The sequence below is a fragment of the Chiloscyllium plagiosum genome, unplaced genomic scaffold (genome assembly GCF_037043375.1).
Source record: "Chiloscyllium plagiosum isolate Xiang-an unplaced genomic scaffold, Cpla_swu_hap1 HiC_scaffold_30, whole genome shotgun sequence".
NCBI classification, from domain to species: domain Eukaryota; kingdom Metazoa; phylum Chordata; class Chondrichthyes; order Orectolobiformes; family Hemiscylliidae; genus Chiloscyllium; species Chiloscyllium plagiosum.
In genome coordinates this window covers 21896242-21921412 of record NW_028270168.1, presented here as the reverse complement: position 1 = coordinate 21921412, position 25171 = coordinate 21896242, and the positions used below count along the sequence as shown (strand labels likewise).

Here is a 25171-nt window from a genome sequence, read left to right as displayed (position 1 = left end):
GTTGAACACACTTACCAGGTTTTTAAAGAGTGCTGTTACTTCACGTGTGAAAACACCAAGGTTAAGGAAACCCATAGACAACTCATTCTTGTTTTGAGATAGATGGTGGTTCCCAAAGCTTTCCAGAACTTCAATGTACTGCTCCTTATTCTCCACATGTGCTGAACACCAACATCAAAGGAAAAAAACAGGCTTCTTGTTAGATAAAGGTTCAATGGACACCCATACTAACTCCCACATCAACACACAATGTCAGCTGGTCTCCAAGTACATTCTCTGTACCAGTTTCTGTAGTGAAGGAGAATCCAAACCAATAAATCATTCATTCTCCCAACACCTCCCCCCACCCCCCACCACAGTATAATCAGGAACACACAGGATAACGGTGGTATAGTTACATCAAACCCAGCCAGCATTAGTTACCTTCACACTAAACAGATGAAATTCTCAGGCTGGGAAGGGAAAGTGAAACCAGCAAGATCGATAGATCTCATTAAATATGTTGCATTTACAAATGAGTATCAAGGAAAAATTTCACTAGAAACAAATGTTTTAATATGTAAATAATAAGCTTGCAAAAATCTGAAATCAAATGAAGCTCTATGGGGGATTCAACTGGAATTGGTCAATGCTTTAAATTCATTATCTAATAAAAATCTATGAAATGCTGGACGCATAAGACTGTAAAATGGTGACAGCACAGAAGGCTGTTATACCCATGCTAGCACTCTGGAATTGTAGTTCCCCTGGCTCCACCTCCTCTCCCTTTTCCTGTAGCTCTGATTTGTTTACCCGTGTTAATTTGGTGCTCATCTAATTCCTTTTCTTTTGGTAGCCACAAATGAACCTGCCTCCTGCACACTCCTAGGAAAGAACATTCCAGCTCCTAATCATTTGCCACTGAAGGTGTTTTTTTTCTTGTGTCCTGCTGCCACTTTTGCCAATCACCTTAATTGATGTCCTCTGGTTCCTGATCCTTCGGTCAATGAGAATGGAATTTCTCTCCATCTAACCCTGCCCCATCACAAGACCATAAGATATCGGAGTAGCATTAGGCTATTCAGCCCTTCAGTCGATCATGGCAGATTTGTTTCTCAACCCCACTCTCCTGCCTTCTCCCTATAACCCATTTTCCTTTTCCAATCAAAAACCTTTCTGTCTTATACACTCAATGACTAGTCCACTAGAGCCCTCTACGGTAATGAGTTCCACAGTCATCGCCTTCTGATTGTAAAAAATTCCTCATCCCAATTCTAAAGGGTTGCCCCTTCACTCTGTGGCTCTGTCCCCTGTCCTAGTCTCTCCTACTAGTGGAAGCATCATCTCCACTTTCACTCTATCCAGGTCTCTCAGTATCCTGCAAATCAGACCTCCCCTTATCCTTCTAAACCCCACTCAGTATAGACCCCAAGTTCTCAACCGCTCTTCAAAAGATAAGCCCTTCATCCCTGGGACTACTATTGTAAACCTCCTCTGGACCCCCTCCAATTCCAGCACAATTTTCCCTAGATACCGGGTGGGAGGGGAGGGGCAAAACTGCGCACAACATTCCAAATGCAGTCTGATCAACCTCAGCTGTACATTTCTACTCTTGTACTCTAGCCCTCTTGAAATGAACACAACACTACATTTGTCTTCCTAACCACCAGCTGAACCTGCACGTTAACTACAAGAGAATCCTGAACTAGGACTCCCAAGCCCCTCTGTTCTTCAGATATCTGAAGCTTTTCCCCATTTAGAAAATAGCCTACCCCTGTACATCTTTGGATTGTGGAAGGAAACCGGAGCACCCGGAGGAAACCCACGCAGACACGGAGAGAATGTACAAACTCCACACTTATAATTGCCCGAGGTGGGAATCGAACCAGGTCCCTGGCACTGTGAAGCAGCTAGGCCACCCCTACCAAAAATACCTACCAAAATATAAAACCTCACACTTTGCCACATGGTATTCCATCTGTCACTTATCTGCCTACTCTCCTCATCTGTTCAAGTCCTTCTGCAGCCACCCTGCATCCTCAACACTACTGGTCAGTGCTCTGTGCTTTGTGACATCTGCAAACTCAGCAAAAACCCACAGTTCCTTCATCCAGATTGTTCATATATAACAATGCATTATGGCGTTGAGCACCTCAAAAAAAAAATCTCCCATCCACAGTCTCCTCTAAAATAATCACTCCAGCTTCTCCAACCTGTCTGCATAAAATGTCCCTGGAACCATTCCTTTGACCCTATCCTGAACTCTATCTAAAGCCTTCACATGCTTCATGGACAATGCCCAAAATCAGATTGAATGATCCAATTGAAGCAAATCAGTGTTTTAAGTTTTCAGCATTACATCAATACCTTTGTACTTTTATGCTTCAACTTCAAAACTATAAATATTCAATTGACCCCCAGCCTCAACCTCTTGAGGAGAGCATTCCAGGTTTCCACTACTCCTTGAGTGGCCAAGTTCTTCCTCAGGCTACCACTGGATGTTGAATTCTAGTGCTACGCCTCTTTGTTCCAGATTTCCCCAGACAGGGATTAAACAAACGATTGATTTCAAATCTCAAACACATCAACTAGATTATCTTCTGTGGTCAAATGAATACAAGTCTAATGTGCCCTAATAACCCAACTGTCATTCTGGTATGCTCAGCAGGTCTGGCAGCATCTGTGGAGAGAAATCAGAGTTACCATTTCAGATCAAATGACCATTCCTCAGAACTCCCTGTCACTCTGGTGACTCTGTACTGCAGCTCCATTTATCACCAAAATATTCTTCAAGAGAAGTGATGCTCAGATCAGATTGCTGAACTCCAGATGTGTACAGACAAGCAAATATAAACTTCCTCAAGTTGTAGTTGCAATTGTCTCCTTTCACAAGCCTGAAAAGATTTATTTCAGCATTTTCTGCTCAGGTTGCATCGACTGCAGGTGGGACAGTGGACTGAAGTGAATCGTGGTGCAATACTACAGTAACAATCCCAATACCAATGCAGGTATGTTTGTAGTTACGTTTGCAATTGGTTTTAGTCACCATACAGTCATGGCGAATCTTTCAGTGAATGGAGCAGACATGTCTCCTGCACTCAAGATTGTCACATAATGGGAATGACACATCAAGTAGCTCACAATATTGAAGATTCTAGTCATGATTTGGAGGAGCCGTGTTGGACTGGGGTGGACAAAGTTAAAAATCACACAATACCAGGTTATAGTCCAACAGGTTTATTTGGAAGCACTAGCTTTCAAAATACTGCTCCTTCATCAGGTTGTGAAACAGGATCATAAGACACAGAATTTATAGCAAACGATTACAGTGTCATGCAGCTGAAGTGATATATTGAACAAACCTAAATTGTTAAGTCTTTCATCTTTTAGAATGAGTTTGCTAGTTTTGCTTCTTTAATATGTAAATCTCAGAACTTCTTTTAGGTCAAATTCTCAAGATAACTTAAGGTTTTATAACAAAAGGTGCAATCTCAGCTCAGATAGTGCATTAAAGTTGTAAGGTTAGTGGCTGTCTGTTTCCCAATCTTAAGTCAGACTGGTTCTATTTCTAAAGTGGAATTTACAAGGTATTACATAGATTGACTGCCTGTAGATTACGCATTTATTGAGCAAAATAGAATGTATATGCAAATATAATTCTGCAAATATAAATTCACCCCATAAATGTATATGTGTGTGCTTGCAGGAGAGAGAGAGAGAGAGAGAGAGGATTTGTGCATGGGTGTGAGTTGTATATGTATGCGTATGAGAGAGAGTCTGCATAAGTGTGTGTGTGCATGAGTGTGTGTGTGCACACACATGCGCGCGTGGTCACCTGCAATGTGACATGAACCCAAGGTCCCGGTTGAGACCATCCCCATAGCTATCAGCCTCTGCTCGGCCACTCTGCATTGTTGCCTGTCCCAAAGTCCGCCTTGAAGGATGGCCACCTGAAGGTCCGCGGCCGAATGTCCCAGACTGCTGAAGTGTTCCCCAACTGGAAGGGAACACACTTGCCTGGTGATTGTTGTGCGGTGTCCATTCATCCATTGACGTAGCCACGCACACATCCTCTCACAGGCTTATAATGCCTCATACTCTCACACATACTTTAGCAAGCTTGCTCACATGCAAGCACACACTCTCTCACATGCACTCACACTAATATGCACACACTTACTGTCTCTGTCTCTCTCTCTCTCTCTCTCTCCTGCACACACACACAAACTTATGGGGTGCATTTATATTTGCACAATTATATTTGCATATAATTCTAAACTCATTCCAAAAATGAAAGATCTATTCTAGGTTTGCTCAATATATCATTTCAGCTGCATGACACTATAATCTTTTGCTATAAATTCTGTGTTTTACGGTCCTGCTTCACAACCACCTGATGAAGAAGCAGTGCTTCAAAGGCTAATGCTTCCAAATAAACCTGTTGAACTATAACCTGGTGTTGTGTGATTTTTAATTTTGAAGATTCTAGTGTTCTTAGCACTAGGCCAGGAGACCTGTCTTCAAGTTGATTCTGCCCCAGAGATGTGTCATAACACGCCTGAACAGGTTGACTTAAGACAGAGCGCTAGAAATCTACTTGTTCTTTTTTCAGAGCAAGAGTGAGTGAAGGAAAGAATGTGCAGTTTGGAAAGATTCGTAAGATATTCTAGCAATCAGACAGCCCTTGAGATGAACCTTTCTTCCATGCGCAAAACTGATCTTAATATTTCCAGTTTAATGTTTAAATCTATGGCCCCATTATTTGGCATATATCCAAATAAAATCAAAAGATCAAACATTATACAAATTGGCAAATAATCCAAACACCAATTTGTTTTCCACCACCATTTTGCCCATAGATTGATGTTATGGTATACGGTTTGGCCACTCTCATACAGCTCCATACTGTTGTTTTTAAAATGAAATAAAACTGTTACTGGGTGGAGAGGGCATCAATTGTAGCTCACAGGGGAATAAAATCTTGTTTTCTCTGCAGATGCCCATAAGGCACATAGCCAGTAAGAAATGGGACTATTCTCTTAGAACTGCTGATGCTGAAAAATGAGATTCCAATCATTACTTGGTGGGAGTAATATTTCCATTGTCTTATCAATGACTGGATTTTTATCTGATAAACGCTTTTGGAGCTCATTTAGTTCAGTTGGCTGAATGGCTGGTGTGTGATGCAGAATGATGCCTACAGCATGGATTCAATTGCAACAGTGGCTGAGGTTACCGTGAAGTATTCTCCTTCTCAACCTCACCCCTTAGCCTGAAGCACAGTGATGTTCAGGTTAAACAACCACCAGGCATCTCTCCCTCTCTAATAAGAGAGCAGTCCTGTGACCCAGTAGGACTGTGGACACCTTACCTGTTGAAGTCAGCCACTTCCCATATTTGATAGCCTTCTGTTCCTTATTTTGTTCTTTATCTTATTACTTCATTTAAACCCTGTTTAATTTCAACATAAATGATTACTAGCTGATCATTTCAGCTAGCAATGTTGAGTTAATCAGTTCATTACTAGCTGAAATGATCAACTAGTAATCATTTCTGTTGAAGGTAAACAGAGGGTTTTCAGAATTTCACATTCTTAGAGCCCTCACCTTTGCCTCAGACTCAAATGTTATCTCCTAAAGCCTTAGACTCAATATTGCCAGGTCACCAGTTTAAGCCAAAACCGAGGTGGAGTGGAGTTAGGGATAATTCCTGACGCAGATTTGTTAGACCCTGGGCTGCTCCAATATAGGAAGAGGCAATTTTATTTATTAAAAACAAAGCATGGATGAATATTGACATAGCTGAAAATTCAAAGTTAGAAGCAAAATGATGGAATAGATAGAACCAACACAGACACGATAGGCCTCCTTTGTTGCTTATGGTTACGACCTCTGCTGGCATTCATGGTTCTGAGTTTATAGTCCAACTTTCAGGACCGCATTATATCCCACTTTGTTTTACAGCTTACAATACTTTAAAAGTACAGATACTGTAGAAAACACAGATCACTTGTGAACAATGGTTCTGCAAACAGCAGTGTGATAATAATCAGATCATCTGGTTTCTTTTTTAAATAAAGTGATGTTGGTTTAGGAACAAATATTGGCAGGCCACCAGGGAGCTCTCTGTTCTTTTTCAACTAGTGTCACGGGACCATTTACATCCATTTGAGAGGGTAACAAGGCTTTGATTTAATTCTTGTCTGAAATAAGACACTAACAATGCAGAACTCCTTTCAATGGCGAGAATGTTGCAAATGTATTAGGCGCTTATACCTCTGGAGTGGCTAATATTCTGACTCAGAAGTGAGAATTCTATCCTGTAGGCCACAACCAACAGCAACATGCAGAAAGATTGGTGGGGAGGAGAGGGTGCTAAAAGATACTGCACCACTAGCTAGTGTTTTGCTGAGACCTATTGAGAATATTTTGAAGCTGCATATACACACAAACTGAATAGAAAAGTAATGTCTATCTGGGTTGGCATTCACCTCAAGTGCATTTGTAAATTAGAACAACTCACTGTTCATCGCGCATACTAAACTGGCAAGTTAGTGAAGCAGGAGAAATGCCTAAGCCTTAATAACTCTCCCATCTTTGGAAATGTACTCACATAAGCAGCTCTTTTATAGGCTATTATCCACCACACAAAATTCTCCATTCATCCCTCTCCATTCCACATTTGTCAGAGGGAATTATTTTCCCTCACACAGCACAGCTTCAGTCAATCATAGAGTCTCAAGAATTAATTCTTTTGGATTGAGACTCCATAACCCTAGCCAGAGTGTGTGACTTACAGAGTCCAGAGGAGTGAATGGCTTTAATCAACTTCTTCATCTTCAGTAGGATGGCCTGATCTGCTTCCAGCGACTAAAAGAAAAAAAAGTACCATCAAGACACAACTCCTCAGGAAACTTCCAACAGAGCCAGCAACATAGAGAGCTACACAGCCGAATCAGTTTGCACTGACAGCATACATAGTGACAAGCATACATTCAATAGAACGGACTGAATTGAACCCATGCATGACTTCGCAAAAGAAAAGTCAAGAAACTCAGTAGCAACCCCCCTTCTCTCATTCCTCCCACTCATCCACTCATTCCTCAGACAAAATGATCTTGTGGCTTTCATTAGCACTATTAATAATGGCCAAAAGTCATTCTTGCATTTCAACAAGAAGATCTGGACACAGGAGTCTAGGTACAGTCTGAACAGAGCTCTTTACAAGTTGAATAGTAGTCCTTGTGACAACGTTAACATGGAAGAAAGTCTCAAAGCACAACATTTATCCAAAGCCTCCAGATTTGAAAAGGCAGATAATTTACACGTATATTGCTTAATCTAATATGTAAATATGATGAAAATCACACTGCTGTATTGTTATACTGTTATCATATGGAATTTACAACAGAGAAACAAACCATGTTCATTTTTGAACTTTGTCCGTGTGTAGGTGATAGTCAATCACCCGCTCAGATTTAGCACACAATTTAAGTTTATTGCATCTTTCATGACCTCAGAATATCCTAACTTCTTGGTACTTTCTGATGTGTATTTTGTGTTAAGACATAGGAAATGTGGCAAATAATTTGCCTACAGTGTAAGGTCCAACAAACAGCAATGACTATAACTGATCACAGAATATTTCCAGTGATGCTGGTTTGACAGATTAATATATGGCAGGACACGGAGCAGAACTCCCCTGGCCTCCTATTCAAAATAGTTTCATGAATATTTATGTCCATCCAAGAGAGCTAGATAGGGCCTTGATGTAGCAACTTGTCCAAAAACCACCCGGATGCATCAGCCTGCATTTTGTGCCCATGTTTCTGAAGAAGGGCTTGAACATTATCCAGAGGCAAGAGTACTACCAACCAAGGCAAGGAGGAGGCTGTTAATATGACCCATGTATTGTTATGCCACTAACAGGATGTTGCTGCCAAGCCAAAAAGATGGACATCTATCAAACAAGTAGGTAAGATGCTAACTGAATTTCAGTGCTGCTGTATTGATAGCTGCATCCACAGTTAATATTTCCCAAAAACTGACAGATCATGCAAAATACCCTTCTGCTGGTTGTAATGAAACAAATCAGCTTGCACTTGCAAAACTCTCAAATGTCCCATGTCATGTTCCTAATGTCACACATTAGATGTGATTCTGCAATTGGACAGCATTGGTTAAATAAACTGGCGCGTGAGAAGAATTACATTGTCAATCGATTCAGGCTCATCAGTTGGCCTCACTGTATGGCTCACTTGCACATTCTGGAAGCTACATATCAATACACAAAGGTCGTATTATTTAACAGAAGATAGATGTACACACACTGCACCTCCTTCAACTGAACAAAATAGGTGACAGCTATCCTCATTTTACAGGGCAACACCTTGATGAATCAGAATTAACCTGTCTGGTTTAAAATATAAACAAAGCTAAGCAGTTAATTATCAGTCATCATTGACTAGAGCAATGCCTCTACCGATCAGCACTTTCCTTCCATATTGTTTTCCCTCAAAATTAGTAACCCTTGCAATTTAATCTGATGAGGTCAGGATTAACAGCTTCCTTATCCCAAACTGGCTCTTTTTCACCATGAGACATCCAATCTCCACTTCCACCTGAAGACCACCATCCCTGGATGTTGCTCATCAGTTTTTCAATGAATGTAAGCCAATTATCCCATTATACGATAAAGCTCTGTAAAAGTATTATAGTTTTACTTCTGATAGTCTGATACTTCTGCAAGCAACCAATCACAGATTTGTCCCTCAAGTACATATTTGCATAGTTGTAATGCTCATCACCAGGAGCCAAACTGTGTTCAAAGTTGCCACCTTTACCTCTTTCTATTGATTATACCTCTCCCCGAACGCTTAAGAATTGAAAGCTAACCAAGCAAAAAACTAATGTCACTAAACAAAAATGGGTAGAATAGTTCCAAAGGGAACTTGTGCCACTCACTCAGGACTGGCCGATATCTCTCTTGGCTACTTTCCCCACTTTGACTCAACTCAGCCTAATCTCTCTCTTTCACCCCCATTTCTGACACTACTTATTACCCCCTGTGTCCAATACCATCTCTTCTACCTTCTTGACTCCCCCCTTCCCAAATTTGGTTGTCACATCATAACAATAACTTGACTGAGTTTTTTGAAGAAGTAACAAAGAGCACTGATGAGGGCAGAGTGATGGATGTGATCTATATGGACTTCAGAAAAGCGTTTGACAAGGTTACTCATGGTTGACCAGTTAGCAAGGTTAGATCACAAGGAAACCAATCATTTGGACACAGAACTGGCTCCAAAGTAGAAGACTGAGGTGGAGGGTTGCTTTTCAGGTTGCAGGCCTGAGACCAGTGGTGTGCCCCAAGGATTAATGCTGGGTCCACAGCTTTTTGTCATTTATATAAATGATTTAGATGTGAACATAGGAGGTATGGTTAGTAAGTTTGCAGATGACACCAAGATTGGAGATGTAGTGAACAGTGAAGAACGTTACCTCAGAGTACAATGGGATCTCGATCAAATGGGTCAATGGGACGAGGAATGGCAGATGGAGTTTAATTTAGAAAGGCATTTTGGAAAGGCAAATCAGGGCAGGACTTCTACACTTAATGATAAGGTCCTGGGGTGGGGGTTGCTGATCAAAAAGAGTCCTTGGAGTGCAGATTCGTAGTTCCTTACAAATGGAGTTGCAGATAGAGAGGATAGTGAAGAAGGTGGTGTTTGGTACGCTTGCCTTTATTGGTCAGTGCACTGACCATAGGAGTTGGGAGGTCATGTTGCAGCTGTACAAACCGTTAGGCCACTTTTGGAATATTACGTGCAATTCTGGTATCCCTACTATTAGGAAAGTTGCTGTGATACATGAAAGAAAAGATTTACAAAAATGTTGCTCGGGTTGGAGGGTTTGAGCTATATGGAGAGGCTGAATAGGTTGAGATAATTTTATAGAGGTTTATAAAATCATGAGGGGCATGGATAGGGTAAATAGACAAGGTTGAAGTGAGGGAAAGATTTAAGGGGCAGCTTTTTCACAGGGAAGGTGGTGTGTATATAGAATGAGCTGCCAGAGGAAGTGGTGGAGGCTGGTACAGTTACAACATTTTAAAAGCATCTGGATGGGTTTCTGAATAGGAAGAGTTTAGAGAGATATAGTCCAAGTGTGACAAATGGGACTTGATTAATTTAGGATAGTTGGTCGGCATGGACAAGTTGGACTGAAGGGTCTGTTTCCATGCTGTACATCTCTATGGCTCTAAAGCCTTTAGTTTGCATCAACTGACGTCACAATGGATGGAGTGAGAGGTCTGTACATTGTCATGATAATGGATCACTGTCCCAAATTACTTATGGGCATAGAGAATTTAAGTAAGACTTTTGTATGCAAAATGGAAAAGGACATACAAAGCATTTCCTCGAGATAGACCATGGAATATTGAACCTGAAATAGAGTCATGAGAATTTTCTAAAGAAACTGTCCAAAACTATCACCTGTGAGTTCTCTTCCCATACAGTGGTCATGAGGGAACAGTATCTTTGGGGGAACAAAAGACATGTTTATTTATTCCAGGCAGGAGAAAACTCTAGAGGAGGAGTTAAAAATTAACTGCACTTCTGGAGCTTGCAAACTCATTTAGTATTCCCGTGACTGCCTGCTGTTCTAGTATTAGCATGTCAGTTTGGTGTTTTAGTACTACTGACCTAGAGAAAGTGTGCTATCCAGGTTACTGCTGGGATTAGTCTAGACAGCCCTGAGCTTGCAAAAAGAACAGAATCCTTCTCAATTGCTGGGATTACATCCCAGTGAGAAGCTACAGTTTGAACATAAAACTGGACAACACCTTTCAGCTAATCTGCAGAGCTCAATCTCCAAAACAACTACTTAAATTGCTGAGTCAATACATCCAAAATCACCCGGTTTAACAGTCATGATGTGGAGGAGCCGGTGTTCGACTTGGGTGGAGAAGTTAATAAAAATTTTAAAGCGCAACTATAAAAAGGTGTTGCGTGATTTTTAACAATTTGACAGCCACAATGTTCAGCAAGGACAAAGTAAAGACTGATTTGTACAACTCTTTACTCACTTCACTTTTCTAATCTGAGTCACATTTTAGTAGCTGACAAACTCACTCTCTTTAACTGAAGAAAAGCTGGTTAATTTGGCTTCTTTTAAAACATAAATACATTGAAATTGGAACAGGCATCCATGAGCAATGGGATCTCTTAAAGTTAAATCTTGTTGCAAACAGATGGAAGGAGATGAATAGAGAAGGGAAGTCAGCTCCACCCTAAAAGCCCAAGATCATAAGGAATTGGGGATCCTCACCTGGAGACTGGTCATAACAAATCTCCAAAAGTTGGAAAGGAAGATTTCACCCAGGGTTCATAATGCTGACTGGAAATCGGCAACTCCTGCTGAATGCCTCAGAGGTCAGGCAAGGGTGCAGCAGGGGTCAAATAAAAACCCTCTAAGCTAAAGCAAGAAATGACTACAGTTAGAAATGTACTACAGTGGCCACCAAAACCTACAAAACAATCCGTCTATGAGGGATAGCTTTTAGAAGTAAAGGACAGATGGCTGTCATAACAGACAGACAAATCAACATCCAGTTATTATTTACTGTGCGTAGATAAAGAATTACTGGCTACAGCCTATTGCATCAACTTGGAATTCATCCAAATTTAAACAACAAAACAATACAGACCTCCCTTTGTCCACAGCCACTTCCCAAGTTTTAAAAAAGGCATTTGTTGTTCTTGTAACACAATCTGCTCCATTTTATTCTGCTCCCCCACTTCTGATTTACATTACAGTACAGTTTCAAGGCAATAGTAGTCTTTTAGTGTCTCACATACATAATTTCTTCATTTGCAGGACATTTCTCTTAAAGAAAAGGTGTTCAAATCAAGCTCTTTGATAGATTAAACAATGAAACCCTTTTTCCCCTGGCAGCAGGATTTCTAACTAGAGGGCATAGGTTTAAAGATAATTAGCAAGTGGCAGAGAAGATAAAATGACATAGCCAGTTGTTACAGTCTGGAATTCACTGCCCTAAAGCAGATTCATCATGATTCGGATAATGTAACAGCTGTCAATTGGTGGCAGATGAATGATGGGCCAAATGACCTCCCCCTGAGTTTTTCTATGATGAATCAAGTGAGAGGGCTTGACAGCTTAAGTCAATACCAACTTCTCCTCCCCTACCAAAGAAGACATAAAACAACATTCCAGTTTCTGGGAACCAGATGAGATACAAACGCCTTTGCTGAATTCCCCTGTCTGTCAGAGGGCTGTGTGGTGCTAAGCCAATTCCAGCAGCTCAGCTGGGTTTGCTGTGCTCTGCACACAACTGAAACTCTCTCAGTACGACTCACTGTCACATCAGGCAGCGATGCAGCTGTGAGCTATTTTCCAATCTATACTGCACAGTTACAAGAAATCATGCGACATTCCTTGCTGCAGTCTTTCCAGGCAAGACACAACACCCATTTAAAATGGGTGCCTTACCATATGAACACAAGGGTTCATACGTAAATGTTGGGTGAACAGATAATACCTTGGTAGGTTATTCAGAGGTAGAAAACATGCAGGAACATCATACCCTAAGAATGCCTACTACCCAACACCATTACAATTCAGAGTTGGAGAGCCAATTAAGGCTATTCATATTGACTTAGTATTCATCATAGATTGGTACCTATGATCATGGGTTCAGCAGAGTATATTGAGACCAGAATTTGTTTTAACCACCTTTTAAGATGCTCTATCACGAGGTATATGAAATAGTTACTCTCTATAATGTTATTAAGGCAGAGCTTGCCCCTCAGAGACCTTTTACAGTGTTGTTCTATAGAGAATAGGAACCTTAAACAGCACAATCTTTTTGCAAAGAAAAAACTTACATTTATCTAACATTTCCCACCTTACTTGTCCTGAAACACTTTACAACAAATTCAGTCACAGTTGTAATATAAGAATCCCAACCATCTACGTGCACACAGTAAGCTTCTACAAGGTTAGTGATAAGTGTTTGCCAAGAGTCAAAAAGTGTGGTGCTGGAAAAGCACAGCTGATCAGGCAGCATCTGAGGAGCAGGAGAGTTGACGTTTTGGGCATAAGCTCCGGATGAAGAGCTTATGCTCGAAACGTTGACTCTCCTGCTCCTCGGATGCTGCCTGATTGGCTATGCTGTTCCTACACCACACTTTTGACTCTGATTCTCCAGCATCTGCAGTCCTCACTTTCTCCTAGTATTTGCCAAGAGACCGGGGAAAATTCCCATGGTCTTCTTCAAGTTGTGCTACTCTGTGATCTTTTGCAAATCGCACAAAGAGATGGATAGATGTTCAGTCTAAAGTCTCATCTGAAAGTCAGCACCTGGGAGAGTGCTGCAGCCCCTCAGAACTGCACTGGGACCATCAGTCTGGAGCTTTGTGCTGGAATCTCTCACCTAGCACCAGAATACATCTGAATCAAGAGACAAATGTACTACCTACTAAGCCATGGTCAACGTTACAATAAAGTACTAACCTCCAGTGAAGAAAACAGAATAGCAGTGAATATAACATTAAGATTAGGCCTAGGCCACTGAGAAGGGAAATCACCTTTTGCACATGAAGGTTTGTATCAATTTAGCATGCTCTCATAAAGCCAAAGGATGTCAGAGACAATTGAAGCTCAAGACTGAGATCTGTACTTTATTTTGAGTTAAAGAATGTTTGGCAAGTAAACAGAGTTTATGTGGAGATCAGGTGGGATATAATTAAATGCGATGAATGGCAGAGGCTGCATGGTCTTCTCTTGTTCCTACAACATTCAAGCTAAGGAATCAGAAACAAAGAGTCACGTTCAAAAGTGTATGTAGGCTAACAGCTAAGGCAGCAGGGAGAACCACGTTAAATGGAAAAGTGTAAAGCCATAGCTGGAACTTCAAAAGCTAGCAAACTAGAGGTGGGAGTAAAGACTTAACTTCTACACATTTGAGCTATTAGTAATCACTCTACCATCAATGGTCAGGGTCTCAGCTCAACACCAGGTCTGAATTTGCTCTTTAAGTTTCTCATCACTTCTCTCCTCTAAGACTTTGCATAAAACCTACCTCTTTGATCATGCTTTTGGTGATTGATTCCAAAACTTCCATATTTGGCTTGCTATCAAATTTTAATGGAAAATAGTTCTGTGAAGTCTCAGCTACAGGTCAATACTTAAACACAATTGTTTTTTGAAGACAACCTTTAATCAACTACATTGAAGAACAATGTTGTGTAGGTTGATGCGGAGGACAAGTCAATGTGGGTAATACCCTCACCAACCAATGCCACTCATTCAAACACCAACACAACACAGACCTTTATGAGTAAGGAATATCAAGGAAGAGATCATAGAATGTTTTAAAGTATGAATATCTTATGTCCAACAAAGGTCTTAAGACTGCTAAGCACTAAGCCAACAAGTCCTAGGACAGAGTACATTTGTACAATCAAGCAACAAATAATTAAACTATAGCATTCATTGTGTTTGATTACATTAATCTGTTTGATACTGGCACACACTATGCTCGACTAGTTAAGCTTGAGTGTACATTCAAAATTAGTCAACTGTAGATGCTGCTGAAAGTATGAAATTGTAAAATGTGGAGCAGACATTTTAAAGTATCGTGAATAAAATCTATTACACTCATGGAAATTACTGTCATCTATACACACCTCTGAGCCATATAAAATATACAATTAAAACCATTCAGTCCATCATCCCATATCAGCTCTTTGAAAAAGCTAGCCAATTTATCATGTTCCTCCACTCTGTTACCATCAAAACATTTCCAGAAGGTAGCCCAGATCCTAGTTTTTTTAGTGGTTTTAAGCAGATGCAAGGTTGATATTCCAAGAGAGATGCAGCTGGTCAAACCACTCAGTTTTAAACAAAAACAGGATTTATTTACAGACTACTGAATGTAATACGAACAAAAGCGAACAGAATAGAGAACAACTTATGTGAAACCCCAAATGACTCAATCGTAACTTAATGATGCTGTTCCAATTTCCTGCAACATCCTCATTAATACAGCCCTTGGCAAAAAAGATAAATTCAAACACAGGTTCTTACAAGACAGATGTCAGAGACAGAATCAGCATGGGACCTCCTTACACTGTAGCGGCTTCTTTGGGTCCCCTGTTAAAAACTAAACCAAACAAGAAAGAAATCCCACAACTGGGAGAAGTGGCCATTTCCCTTTCATTGTACAACTGTGTAAAAAAAAACTAAAAGCCTTTTCCCTGATTGTTGCCATGGGCAATATCTGTTAGCCATTAGCAAAGACGCCAAAACCCAGACAAACTGGAACCTCTGCCTTTACAACCCCTCTTGAAAAAAAAGGACAACATAACCTTGTTGAAAGGAGCAGCATCGCCGCAACCCTTTCCCCAACAGCTCTGCAAATTTTTATTATGCGAGTACTTATCCAATTTTCTGCTGGAAAAGAGCAGCGAGTATTGAATCTGCTTCCATCAACATTTCAGAAAGAGTGCACTCCAAGACATATCAAATCATTGAAGATATAAAAACCACTCTCAATTTCCAGAGGTTTTTTGTAAAACCAATTATTCAAAACTGATTTATTGTCAGAGGGAAAGATGGTTTTATAAGGCACTTGCCAACACTGAACATTTCAATTTTATCCAAAAATATTTTCTGCTGGATCAAATACATGGAAAACCTTTAATAAATGCTGTCATGGGACACAGAGGAGAGAAAATCTTGTTCTTTAACAAAATAAAACAGTCCTGTTTGTTCAAGAAAATCTTTCGAAACTTTAGAATCAACCAGGTCAGAAACTAACTTTATCACACAGGATGTAAAATGCCTGCAGAAGCACACTACCATTCATCACCTTGCTCGGGCATCAGTGATCCATCAATGACATTTAAAACTGGGCCGATACATTAGGTTAAAGAATGCAACAGGGTCACAGGCAGAAAAGGGATGTGGAACTAAGCTTGACTGCTTTTCCAAGGAAACTGCAAAGGCACAAGGAGCTGAATTACTTCCTTCGGTGCTGTAAGTTTCTATGATTCACTGATAGCCTTCAGGCCAATTCTGGCTTTGACTTTTCAGAATGAGTGAAAAAGTCCATAACTGTATGGAAATATTTATTTTGTATTCCTCCCCCTCTAAGGATGGCACACGTCAAACAGAGTCAGATATTAAGACCACAAGGAGCCAAACTTGGAAAATTGTATGCTCAAGTGTTTGTGCATTTGTGGTCAAGTCTCTTAAGCATCAGTGTGCCATTGGAGCCAGACTCAAGCGTGGTAAAAATTTGCAGACAAGGAATCTGAATTAGGTTGATGGAAAATGTTAGGCTGCACTAGATACACAAAACTAAACTGGCATAGTGAATAAAAATCAAACATTGACCAGACCTTTTCTCCATAGCAGTAAATATAATGGGAATTCTTAAGTAGAGATCATGTTTCATAAGGAATGATTTCAATGTATAGCTATCTGGAGAGTGCAGAAGCTAGAATTTATCCCCGCGGATCAGAGAACATAGAGGGAAGATCTAATTGGGCTGTTCTCAATTATGAAGCATTATGAAAAGTGAAATAAAGGGAAACTGGTGCCATTGACGAAAGGGTTGGTAATGACATGGATTTAAGATATTTGGCAAAACTGAGAGAGGGGCAAGATGAGGAGGGGAAAAAGTACAAAGCTAAAGTTATGATTATGTCCACAATGCCTGAAAGGGTGGTAGGAGCAGAATCAATAGTAACTTTCAAAAGGGAACTGCACAGATGCTTGAAGAAGAAGGAATTGCAGGGACAATGGCGAAACCGAAGGGTTGTGGGGCTAATGGATCAGCTGAAAGGTACTGACACAAGCATAATGCCTCAAATTCCTGTCCTCTGTGCTGTAAGAGTCAAATAAGTTTTTTTTTGGTACTCCAATGGTCCCCTCTTCTCACCTAAAGGATAGGAACTTGGCTGGGGTACAGTGTTATTGATATTGTGACCCATTTGGAAGTGTTGGGAAATGGGGAGGAGTAGGATTGTCCTGCTTTTGAAACCATCACAGTCGAGCACTAGCCTACTTTCAACTCACAGCTGCACAGTTCAGTGGAAATCACCAGGATCACAAACAAAAATCCTACCTGACTTGGCTCTTCCCCCAGTGCTGAGGAGTGCAGAGGCAACAAGATGCCTTTACCCACTGAGCCATCCAGAGAGTTTAATTTATTAAGGGAAACTTTGCTGAGGCTTGAAGCATAATTATTTTTTTTTCTCTGTACCTTTCAGGTCAAATATAGTTTTCTGTGTAATTTGTTGGATGTGCAACACTGCACACTATGACCTCACTGACTGACTGAATTAAACAGCAAAAAGGCAGAAATCAGGCAGCAGAGATCCATAACTCAACATATTTGAATTCCTACTTTTGTTGGTTAATTGCATATTAAATACCGATGTGCATCATCAACACATCCATTACTTTTCCAGCATGATGTGTCCCATTATTTGTAAGTTGTTCTGTTCTTTACTGGTGGACGCTGCTTAATTGTGTTAACTCAATTGATACTTTGTTCGTGCTGCATATTTTTTCAGCCAGGCTGTAATTAATTGCACCATTAAATTAATTGGCATCAGCCACAGCTGCATTGGCGACACTCTACTGCAAATCAGGAGGCTGAGGATTCAATACACAACCTGAACAGACGAAGGTAATACGAAGGAGTACAGTGCTGTCAAAGCTGCCATTTGTTTGAAGGCACATTTAAGAAAAATCACGCCATGCTATTTTGAACAGCACGTACCTTGCCAACATGTATCTTTCTATCACAAAACCTAATTATCATTTTCTGCTTTACAAATAGTGACTACAGTTCAACAAAGTTAGCTACAAAGTGCTTTGGGACATTCTGGGGTTGTGAGGAGTGTTACATTAATGCAAATTCTGCCTTGTATTTAAAAAATACTGTTTGTGAGAACATGCTGTGCGCAAGTTAGCTAAATTATTAAAATACTGAGCGTACATTATTCACTGTGAAGTATTTGAGACTTCTTGAAACCATGAACTGTGCGGCTGGACATGAAAGCCTCGTGAAATGCAAAAGATTTAAGACTTATTCACAAATGATAATTTCTGTAAGTCAGATGTAATATTTATTCAGTTGTCTTGTATTGTTGAGCTCAGTGTTGTCCCAAATCATACCTCCATGACTATTTTAAGTATTGGCATTTCTGCCTTTAAATATGCTAATCGTGTTATGTCTGGGCTTAATACACAAGCTGGAAAAGTTAAAGGATTTTAAATATTTGGAAAGCAAACAGTTATACTCTGTTCAAATGTACTAGACAGGTGTGTCTGAGGTTTATTCCACTGTTTATCTGGAAAAACATGAACTAACACATAGGAAAATTGTGAAGCTGAATATCATGTTTGGATTTCAACTACATGAAGAGATTTCTTTCAGTCTTTGCCTCCCAGAATACTCATGACTCATCTCCTCTGTGCTAACCATCCTTCCTCAGCTAGCCCCACAGAGGTTGCTGTTTACAATCATTGAATTTCACAGTACAGAAGGAGGCCATTCAATCCATCATGTTTCTACTGGCTGTTTTGGTACACTGGCGTTCCTTGTCCGAGTTTTTAACGTCGCATGTCAAGGTGCGGAAGACCTCTATCAGCTGACCAAACCAGTGTTAAGCGGAATGGATAATGACAGTCCAACGGGTCATTGCGGCACAGGCCCAACAAGTACAGCTCTCACCCACATTCAGGAACCAACCGGACACCATACCAGTTATACCACTCAGGTATATCCTCATTCCTGATGAAGGGCTTCTGCCCGAAACATCGACTTTCCTGCTCCTCGGATGCTGCCAGACCTGCTGTGTTTTTCCAGCAATAGTCTAATCTGGACTCTAATCTCCATCATCTGCAGTACCCACTTTTGCCAGGTATACCACTTGTCATCTGATGTGTTGCCCAACCATTGGGGAGGCCATCCAACGAAGGGTGTAATGGGTCATCTCTATGGATCTCAGCCCTCACGCCTAACAACCAGACTGAGAACACACAGATTGTGGTCATCATCGTTAGGTCTCTATCCAGCCAAGGTGACCAAATAATGGATGTTAAATGGCACTCAATATTTAACACACGACACTGCCACTACACCTCGCAGGGACATTTTTCACACCAGAACACCTCAATCAGCCTGTATATGATGTCGCCCTAGAAACACTCTTGGGGTCAACCGCCACTTCTGCTTGTTTTTTTGAATAGGGCCAAACCCCGGATCCACACGGACCTATAGCCATCTCATAGCTTTTCTCTCGGGAATATACAATACTATCCACCACAGCCCAAAACTGAAGGTGGTCAATTGCACTTCACATTGATCGATTTAACCAGGCAACAAAGCTTCTCCAGCCATAACCAAAAAGGGCCTGTTGCTATTTCTGATGAGGCCTATTGGGGGTCTGGCCAACAGTGCACTGGGCAAAATACATACAAAGCCAGCTCCAGTGACAACCAGCCTGGGAAACCCACATAGGAGACCCATCTAAGAGAGTCATAGTTACTCCTGCCAGTTACTCTACCCAGCTAGTCTCATTCCCAAGCCCCATCTCCGTTACACTGTAAATTCATTACTCACAAATATGTAACCAGCTCTCTTTTGAAACCTCATACGGATCTAACTCCATGGAAAAGACCAGTGTGAAGCAGTTTCCCTTCCTCCCTCTAATCTTTACACAAGTTGAAGGCCTCCTCCAACATTTTGTGATCTGTGAAGCATCCTGAAATTGTAAAAGGCACTATATAAATGCAACTCCTTTCTTTCATATCCCACTTAACCTGCCCTTCTGCAGCCAAGTTTAAATTCATCATCATCAGCTCCATATGAACTCTGTCCAGCAAGAATCACTGCATAGCACATAGAAACATGAACCCAGATTGATTTTTTCTTCCTTTTTCCAGCTTAAATCAGTCTTGATGTTAATTTTGTGTCCCAACTGGTGTACAAACGAGGGTTGCTCTCTGCGTATATTCCTTGAGGTTTCATTACATGCTCTCTGCAGATTTTCTTCAACAACTCTGATTTCTCTCTGTGTTACACATTGCTGTCTCCCCAGAATTAACCTTCTCTTCTTAGACAGCCAATAACCCACATCCCAGGCCAGCTGGGGATGAACTCTAGTCGGTTTCTAGGTTCAGTCCCACACTATCAACAGCACAAGGAAGCTGGAGTTTCAGTCATTTCTTATTCACCTCTCGATCTCTCCCCTCACATTCCTTTCTTGACCCTAGTGTGCCCATAAAAATGAGCGGCAGCAGGCAATTAACCAGCTCCTGGCTACATCTCATGGTGCTATGCAGTTGGCTTGTTGCGGTGGTGCGAAAGACAATTTGTCTTCTCTTTCCCACTTTCCCTACGTCCCAAAATTTGCCCCAACCGGCCCAAATTCGCTGTGTATTACAACCCTTCAACACTTGAAGCCCTGCCCCATTTTGTAACAGGAAGCAATGGCAAAAGATCAAAGACTTGAATAGGTGGACATGTAAATGCATTTGGTAAAGCAAGCAACCGACACACCTACGCCTCAGCTTAGGCAGTGGGAAAAGCAGAATTTTGGCCTTGACAACTCTTGTGCTGGGGAACTGGGGTTGGAAGAAGGAAGTCCCCATTCTCAACTGCTGTCCTGTAAGTGTAGATTCGCATTGTCAGGTGAGGACAGGAGATGAAGCATTTCAGTGATGCCTTCTGTGGTCAAATAGGACACAATGCTACTCCTACTTTCCGGTGGCAGATGAAGACTGAACACTTTGGTGGGGTACTGCCAGGGCCGCCAATCACCTATTGAGCCATACCCAGATCAGGGCCTTCAGAAAAGCACAAACCAGCTGCCTCAATACAAGAGGTTCAAATTGGATAAATCCACCCCTCGTGCAATTTTCTGCCAGTGAGCTTTTCTCAGCCTGTGTGCTCCAGGGTGAATGGGAAACCTTTCTCACAAGAGAAGAGAACACTACAGAAGGCAGGTCATCTTGCTCCTGCTCTCCTTCATATACACTGTTATCGAACATTTCCTTTCTTTAGGCCTGTATTCACAACAACCCTCACTATTAATGTGTTTTCATTTCACACAGGAAGCTTCACTCTGCAAACAGAACAAGCTTCAACTCAAATTTACACAACAATTTCAGAACTGACAGACATAAGTGCAAACCTAATCTCCGACACAACCTGTGCATTACTGGGTAAGTTCTGCACAGAGTTCCTGTCTTTTATATGGGAAATTAAACATAGAATCCTCTCAAGTGGACGTAACATGGTTAATTCAAAGAAGTGAAGGAGGAGGTCACTTAGGGTTGCTAATATTTATCCGTCCAACTGTCACCAAAGCTGACTATCTGGTCACTATTACATTGCTGTCTGTGGGAGCTTACTTTGTACAAATTGGTAGATATGTTTCATTACATTACAACAGTGACTACCCCTAAAGCAAAGCAAAATGGCACAGTGGCTCAGTGATTGACACTGCTGCTTCATAGCACCAGGGACGCAGGTTCAATTCCAGCCTTGGGTGACCGTTTGTCTGAAGTTTGCACATTCTCCCCGTGTTTGCATGGCTTTCCTCCAGATGCACGAGTTTCCTCCCACAATCCAAAGATGTGCAGGTTCCATGGATTGGCCATGCTAAATTGCCCATAATGTTCAGAGATGTGTAGGTTTGGTGGATTAGTCATCGCAAGAATAATGGATGTAGGTTTGCTCGCTGAGCTGGAAGGTTCATTTTCAGACGCTTTGGCACTCTACTAGGTAACATCTTCAGTGAGCCTTCGGATGAAGCACTGCTGGTGTTTCCTGCCTTCTATTTATATGTTTGGGTTTCCTTGGGTGTCCTTACCTCGCTAATGGTAAGAATAAACTGGGTGGAATTATGGAGATAGGGAGGTGGGATGTTTTTCAGAGGGTTGGTGCAGACTCGATGGGCTGACTGGTCTCCTTCTATACTGCAGGGATTCTATGAAAACCATATTGCAACAACGCTACAGAGAGAGTATAGAATCATTGATGTTCAGGAGCAAAATCCCCAGCAGAAGGCATCACATGAGAGCTCCCACGACTGAAACCCAAACACATCAGAAATATATTCATCACATAGTCATGATAGAGCCATGTGATTACTCTTTCTTTCGCAATATGTGCAGTCAAGCTTTCACAATGAGAGTCAACATTGAGTGTGCTCTTCAGATTGCATCAGACCAAAGGGCAGTAGTAATTAGACTAGATTTATTTTTTTTTAAAAAGGCAGTCTACATCTATACAGTCAGCTCTTATTTTTATATTTCCATTTTAATTCCCTTTAACCTAATATATAATATAAAGATGTCACACTGGAATTACACTCTTCAACCAGTGACAGTGCTGCAGAACCTCACAGGGAACCAGTGGGTTGGATTTGGAGAAAAAAGGTAAATGTCACCACACAAGTTTACATGAACAGTTCTCACTGTAAATGTGGACACAGGAACTTATACATGAATAAATAAATAGAAATTGTGAATATAGTCAATGATTGTCTTTCAGCTGTATTTGTGCTGGTAGTTTTACACTTGCCCCTGCTCTTGAACTTATCACATTTTTAACTGGAATAAAGACTGGTAGGTAATAATTCTCCAGTACCTCATCCAGAACCCTAATTTTCACATGCAATCCAAAGACAATGAATATTCATTGATTGCTTGATTCTACGTGATCATTTGAGCCCAGACCCACTATGCCTGCATTCCCAGCAGGGAGTTAGTTAACCAAGAAGAGAATCCACAGCCGGGTTTGCTATGCCTTAAGCAAAGGAAAGCTTGTACTTTCAAATAAATCTGTTGGACTATAACCTGGTGCTGTGATTTTTAATGTTAACCAAAGGAACCATTCCAACTGCTGAGTTACCGAAGTCTGCCAGTAAATATTATCACAAATCTAAGAGATTATCAGCTGGTAATGATGCTGTCAAAAATACTGACGACTCTCTGTATATCACTAACACAGGAAATAAAAGCAAAATTTAATAGATGCTGGAAATCTACAAAACAGAAAATGCTGGAGAAACTCAGCAGATCTGTCATCATCTGTGCAGAGAGAAACAGAGTTAATTTCTTCAGTCTGATATGACTCCTCAGAAGAAGTCATACTGGGCTTGAAATGTTAACCCGTTTCTCTCTCCACAGATACTTTCAGATCTAAGTTACCCCAGCATGTTCTGTATTTATTACATAAATAAATGAACAATGATACTGCGGATGGACCTGACCCTTAAATAGTCAAGATCAGAGTGGTGCTGGAAAAGCACAGCAGGTCAGGCAGCATCTGAAGAGCAGGAGAATCGACGTTTCGGGCAAAAGCCCTTCATCAGGAATCTGATGCTTAAACTGACTCATAAATAGCAAAGTTCCCATTTTAATGTTATCCCCCTTATGTTTTGAAAGTCTTCAACAGCACGAGTCATTAAGGGTCACTTTGTTCCCTGCCCTGAAGAACCTTTATTGAGTTTTTAACAACATCTTCTCATGTTGACCAGGAAGAACTACCAGATTTATTTAATTCAATTTTGCAACTTGCCAATGATGGGATTTATCTTATGAGCTGCAGTTACAGCATCCCATTCACTGATCACACCCTTTGGCTCCAAGTTTCAAAGTCTCACGATGCCTCAATTAGCAAAGGCACTGCCCCCTCACAGAATGATCATCCAAGGCTTCAATAGGGCAAAGAGGGTCATAGCCATCCAGTCTTGGTGATCTACAGCACAGGAGAGGCCCATTGAGTCTGTACGGTCAAAAAAAATACACCTAAATATTCTAACCCCAATTTCTCAGCACTCGGCCCACAACCCTGTCTGGTGGGGAAGTCCAGCTGACGGGACATTAATATTCGAGCGAGACTGTTCAGGGGCGATGTCAGGGAGCATTTTTTCACACGGAGGCTGGTGAAAATTTGGGACAAGCCCCACCCCGCCAAAATAAAGTAGATGCTGCTGGAAAACACTATAACCCAAGATTCATCATGGGAGAGTATTGAAGGATCTGGAACCAAGGAGGGCGGAGAGAGTTACAATACAGATCGAATGGATGACAGAACGGGTTCGAGGGGCTGAATAGCCTCTACCTGTTCTGAAGGGGGAGGCAAATCAGGCAGCTGTCTGCGCGAGCCAATTCATATGTGTGTGTGTTGGGGGCGGGGGGGTGGGAGGTGTTGAGAAGCGATACTCACCACCCCCTTCCAAGGGTCGCTTAACCCTGCGACAAGGTCACACGTCAAGTCAAGACTAATCAGGGGAATGTTGGAGAGCCGCGAGGGATCGCTGAAAACAATAACATACCATCAAAAGAGGAAGACTTCACCTCTGTTTATAAACAAGGTGAGATCAGCCTCACGGTCATTAGCTGGAGGCGCTTGAAAGGGGAAAGACGCGCACAGACAGTTCAAAATGTAACAAGAGCTTTCAGAAATTCCTCCGTCTCCCTCTGCCATTATTCCCCAGAGCAACATGCAAGTTTCCCTAGACGGGCACCTGCTCAAGAAGACACTTTTGCCTACTTTTACAGAACAAATGATTACTAGAGGCCTTGTTGCTGATGCACAAGAAGGGACATGATACGGGAGAAATAAAGTGCTTCCCAACTGAACTCCAGTAAAATCCAGGCGTTGTAGGAACACAAAGAATCGCGAATCATTAGCTGCGCCGAAAATGCACTTAACAAAGTAACATCCTGTGAGATTAAAAGGTGTGCCCTGGTACTTTTCTTCAAATCCCCTTTCTGCCACTTTACAGTCACTGACCTCTTCCAGAGCAGCCACCGTGTTCCTGCAGCTCATCATTTTCGAGGTAAAGTTGGAGGTGATCGGCGAGTTGATGTCCTCCAAAGTTTCACTCACAAACTCGGAGATGCTGATCTGTTCCGGCATCCTGACTTGGGGGGGGGGGGAGGAAAAAAAAGAAATCCAATACCTTTTATTCACGAAAATAGAAGATCACAACAGTTTTATCCTGCGCAGTGGGAGCGCAGGCTGAATGAGTGAAAGTTACAAGCAGCGAGTTCACTCGAGTCAATTTCAGCTGCGGGTCACTTTGTATCAAACTCTTCGGCACAATCACGTGGGGCTCGACTGGGATACAATTTAA

At 41.4% G+C, this 25171-nt stretch overlaps 1 protein-coding gene across 1 annotated transcript in view; it reads right to left on the bottom strand.

Annotated features, from left to right (window-relative positions):
• LOC122563615 (arf-GAP with SH3 domain, ANK repeat and PH domain-containing protein 2-like) overlaps positions 1-25103 on the bottom strand; it is a 78598-nt gene extending 53495 nt beyond the window's left edge. Inside the window, exons 1-3 of the mRNA XM_043717576.2 lie at positions 24829-25103; positions 6776-6848; positions 16-161 (exon numbers count right to left, since the gene is read on the bottom strand). Of these exons, the coding sequence (XP_043573511.1) occupies positions 16-161; positions 6776-6848; positions 24829-24954 (345 nt within the window). The 5' untranslated portion in view covers positions 24955-25103. The remainder of the gene's footprint in view (positions 1-15; positions 162-6775; positions 6849-24828) is intronic.
• Positions 25104-25171: the final 68 nt, after the last annotated feature.